At 60.1% G+C, this 4,014-nt stretch overlaps 1 protein-coding gene across 4 annotated transcripts in view; it reads left to right on the top strand.

Moving 5' to 3' along the window:
• The window catches only part of NME4 (NME/NM23 nucleoside diphosphate kinase 4), a 12,953-nt gene extending 9,865 nt beyond the window's left edge, over positions 1 to 3,088 (top strand). The window contains exons 1-5 of one of the 4 annotated variants that reach the window (XM_010840923.1): positions 7 to 16; positions 1,515 to 1,648; positions 1,901 to 2,002; positions 2,099 to 2,211; positions 2,665 to 3,088. In XM_010840923.1, coding sequence (XP_010839225.1) covers positions 1,634 to 1,648; positions 1,901 to 2,002; positions 2,099 to 2,211; positions 2,665 to 2,788 — 354 coding nt within the window. In that variant the 5' untranslated portion in view covers positions 7 to 16; positions 1,515 to 1,633 and the 3' untranslated portion in view covers positions 2,789 to 3,088. Of the gene's footprint in view, positions 1 to 6; positions 17 to 112; positions 497 to 1,514; positions 1,649 to 1,900; positions 2,003 to 2,098; positions 2,212 to 2,664 lie in introns of those variants that run through there. The other 3 variants (XM_010840928.1, XM_010840932.1, XM_010840917.1) reach the window with 3 other exon arrangements.
• Positions 3,089 to 4,014: the final 926 nt, after the last annotated feature.

The following is a 4,014-nucleotide window of genomic DNA, read 5'->3' as shown; positions in this document are numbered from 1 at the left end:
GCGCGCTCCTGCTCGGGTGAGTCCGCTCGCCTGGCGGCCACGCGCGGGGTGGGGCGGGTCGAGGGGCCGCCGGCCTTTGCTGACGCACGTGCGGCCCCGGCGTCGGGGCCGAAGGCCCGGGAGTAGGCGGACTGGAGAGGCACGCCCCTGGGGTTCCTGCCCCGCGGGCCCCCAGCGCTCACCGCCGCCTTCACCGCTCACTCCCAGCCAGGCTCCCACGGCCCCACTCACCTCACCGTGCTCGGGGCAGGGGGTCCGAGGGCTTCGGAGCTGGAGGAAACCAGAAGCCTGGTGGCTACACTTTGTGCTGGCGGGGATCCCAGCGGTACCAGGGCTCCTACGTGGGGTCATTCTCAGCAAATTAACACTCCTATCCTGAGACATCTTTCCTCCCAGCATATCTCTGCCTGGAGTCTTGCAGGTATCCGGGGGCTCTCCGCCCTAGCAGCTGGCCCTCGGGCGCTTCCAGAGTCCTGGCGTTCCAATGCTGGCAAGGGTAAACTGCCATCTTCCGAGGCAGGAGCCAGCTGGCAGTAGGCCAGGCTGGACAGCAGGGCCCCTAGGGACTGGGCTTTGGGGGAACGAATAAGGGTGGGGTCCTTCCTGCAGTGCAAGGCATTGAAAGTACGTGGTGGGCACCCGATGCCTGCTCCCCAAGCCCTCCTGGGGCTGGGAAGGCAGATGCAGATACCCCAGGGACACTGGCTCTTCTGGACCTGGCGGCTCATCTCTTCTCCAGTTCTCTCCTCCCTCTCTGCAGGGCTTAGCCGCCAATCCAGGGTCTGGGCCCTTTTCCAGAGTACACTTGACCCTAGACCCAATGCCAAGGGTCAGCCTAACTCTGGAAGTGTTAGGCGGTAGGAGGGTGATGACACTGGGGGTCTCTCTGGCAGCATCACCCCCGGAGGAGGAGGGCTGGGGCAGTGTTGACATTAGGACACTAGGTTTCAAGTGTCCTTCCTGCCTTGAAACCCCAACAGCAGCCTGGCCAAGGAAGGTGTCAGGGGAGGAGCCCTCCTGTCTCCCTGGCTGCAGACAGGGATCCCTCCCCCTTTCTCAATCCCCAGGTCCCTCTCTCTCTCTCCCTGTGACCCACCTGGTGGGAAAGTGCTTTTCACTCTCCTTGGTCCCTGCCATTATTTCACCTCAGACCCCTGATGTGGCAGTTTGGGGGTGCAGACAGTGTCTATGCTAGCTCCCCGAAGTACAGGAGTGAACATTAGGACTTGTATTTTCTTTCCAGTGTGGCATCTCAGGGGCACCAGCTCCATAATGGGCAGCTTCTCCCACTGCCTGCCTGGGTGGGGCCATGCCCCCTGCAACAGGCTGAAGTCCCCAGGGGCCCACCGTGCTGGACAGTCCTGGCTGTGGGCACCATACTTTTCCCCTCCAGGACTGCTCTGGTTGAGGCAAACTCTGCAGTCTAGGGGACACTTGGGTCCTGGCAGGGGAACCCAAGTCCAGGAGACATGAAAGGTGAGGCCATGGCAGCCCCGAGACCCCCTCTTCTACAGGAGGACCCTCCTGGACCCGGGAGCGGACGCTGGTTGCGGTGAAGCCAGACGGGGTACAGCGGCGGCTAGTTGGGGATGTGATCCAGCGCTTTGAGAGGAGGGGCTTCAAGCTGGTGGGGATGAAGATGCTGCAGGTACCAGGGCTGTCGGCCTGTGGGTGTCGCTGAGGGGACTGGGGTGGGGGCTGTTTTCAGCCCTGCATCTGGACAGCCTTCTTGTGCTGGCAGTAGGAGGGGAGGGGCGGGAAGCGCCTGCCCTGTGCTCCTGTAGTTGGGAGTGCCAGCTCTTACTGGCGTCGTCTGCCGAGGGCCCTGCGGTCAGGACGCCACAGCCACTGCCCTGGTGCCCGGTGGGGCTCCCTCTCACCCATTCCCTCCATGTACCAGGCCCCAGAGAGGATCCTTGCTGAGCACTACCACGATCTGCAGAGGAAGCCCTTCTACCCAGCCCTCATCAGCTACATGAGCTCCGGCCCCGTGGTGGCCATGGTATAGCGGGGCTGTGGCAGTGGGAGGGTGGAGGGCCCTGGGTTGAGCCCTGGGTGACCCCCGCCTCTCCCCACCTCCTCTATCTCTCTGCTGCAGGTCTGGGAAGGCCCCAATGTGGTCTGCACCTCGAGGGCCATGATAGGCCACACTAACTCTGCCAAGGCTGCCCCTGGCACCATCCGGGGAGACTTCAGCACCCACGTCAGCAGGTAACACACTCAGCCACTTGTAGCTGAGGCCCAGTGCCCTAGGGGCTCAGGGTGGCGGCCTGTGCCCAAGGCAGATCCACCAGGCCTGGGTGTCTTGCTCAGGGGAAAGCGAAGCCAGAAAACTTGATGGTAGCATGTCAAACCTGACATTGGCTAGTGCAGTATTTTTCAAAAACCTTTTCACGTACACAGGAGGTGATAAAGAATTCCCTGTGTTGTGTCTATGCTCTGCCATCAGTCTGTCACCTGACTTTACCTCCAGACGCCCCAGGGGTTGGCCCGGGACAGATGCTGAGGTCAGGCTGGAACCCAGTTTTCCAGCTCTTCTGTTCTTCCTTGCCCCTCTGCACCATCACCCACCCACTCCCCTAGACAGTCGGGATTGGCAGACTGTGCCTAGGACCCCTGAGGTGTATGCTGAAGCCTGTACCCTACCTCTGCCACCTGGCACAGGAATGTCATCCATGCCAGTGACTCCGTGGAGGGGGCCCAGAGAGAGATCCAGCTGTGGTTCCAGAGCAGTGAGCTGGTGGACTGGGCAGATGAAGGCCACCTCAGCAGCATCTACGCAGCCTGAGCACACAGGCACCCGCGGTCACCCTGGCATCCACTCAGGACCAGCTACCTCTGTTGACAAGAACTTGAGCTCACACCCACGCTCTGCCCATCTGTCCCAGACCACCTCCCTGTCCACCTTCTGCCCCACTCCAGCCCCAGAATGGTTGAGCCACAAACTTTATGTGCCTTTTAGTAAGCCAGCAACTGGACCAAGTCCTTTCTGAACCAAAGTGCCAGACAAGCTTTGGGGTCCAAAAGCTGGTAGTGTGACCGTCCTTTCCCCAAAGTGGGGACATTAAAATTCACTGTGCTGTGTGTGGGAGTGGAGTGCTCATTATGGCCCCTGCCATCTCTGAGGTGGGAATGAGGCCTTATGCAAAGTTGTAAGCAGCTTGAAAGTAGAAATGAAGCTTACCATCTCACATACCAGGAGATCAAGAACTTTGTTGAATATATGAGACAGGCAGAGGTCCTGAAACCTCCAGCCTGAAATCTGGGAGCTCCAAGCTGAGCCACAGAGCTTGTGCTGTCCCTCAAGGAGGAGCCCTAGGCAGTTGTGAACAGTAGCAGGAAGGGGTAGGCAGGGAGCTGAAGCCGCCCCGAAGGCAGAAAGGCTGGTGGCCACATTGACACTGCATATCACTCCCTGGTCCTCAGGTGTGTCCCTGGCCACTTGTCACAGGTACTGGATACTGCATATCATTACACCTGCTGAGGCCGACTGGTCCTCACCCTGCTTTATGACGTCTTTGCGATGCTGGCCTTGGGTTCCCCGCTCAGGTTTCTCCCTGTGCCTCCACGTGAAGGGTCTGACCTTTAACTGGCCATGAAAGGGTCATGTTTGAAGCTGACCCTGGGGCTGGCCGTCCGAGGAAAAGGCCTTCCTAGTTTCCCGTGACTTTCCTAGGCTCTAGTCTCCTTCCCTCTTTGCAACAGGGTAGAGAAGCACCCGGGAGGGGAAGATATTTAAATGCTAGGCGAGTCCGAAGAAGTGTTTTAAATGCACAGCTAGGCCCAAAGCGGTGAGGGAAGCCGAGGAGCCCCGCCTCGGCCCGTGAACCAAATGTTCCCTGTGTCCGGCTGGCCCCCAATGCAGCACTGACGCCCAATCACGTGAAAAGTAGTCTAGAAAGTTGAGTTTTGATTCGCGTTCACCCCGCCTCCGCCACGGGAACCGGCCCGCCGCACTGCGCCTGCGCACGCGGCGGCGCGCAGACTGACTTCCAGTCCCAGCAGCCCGCGGGG

Source organism: Bison bison, unplaced genomic scaffold (assembly GCF_000754665.1).
Source record: "Bison bison bison isolate TAMUID 2011002044 unplaced genomic scaffold, Bison_UMD1.0 scf7180017846849, whole genome shotgun sequence".
Taxonomy (NCBI): domain Eukaryota; kingdom Metazoa; phylum Chordata; class Mammalia; order Artiodactyla; family Bovidae; genus Bison; species Bison bison.
This window is presented reverse-complemented; position numbering and strand designations above follow the sequence as displayed.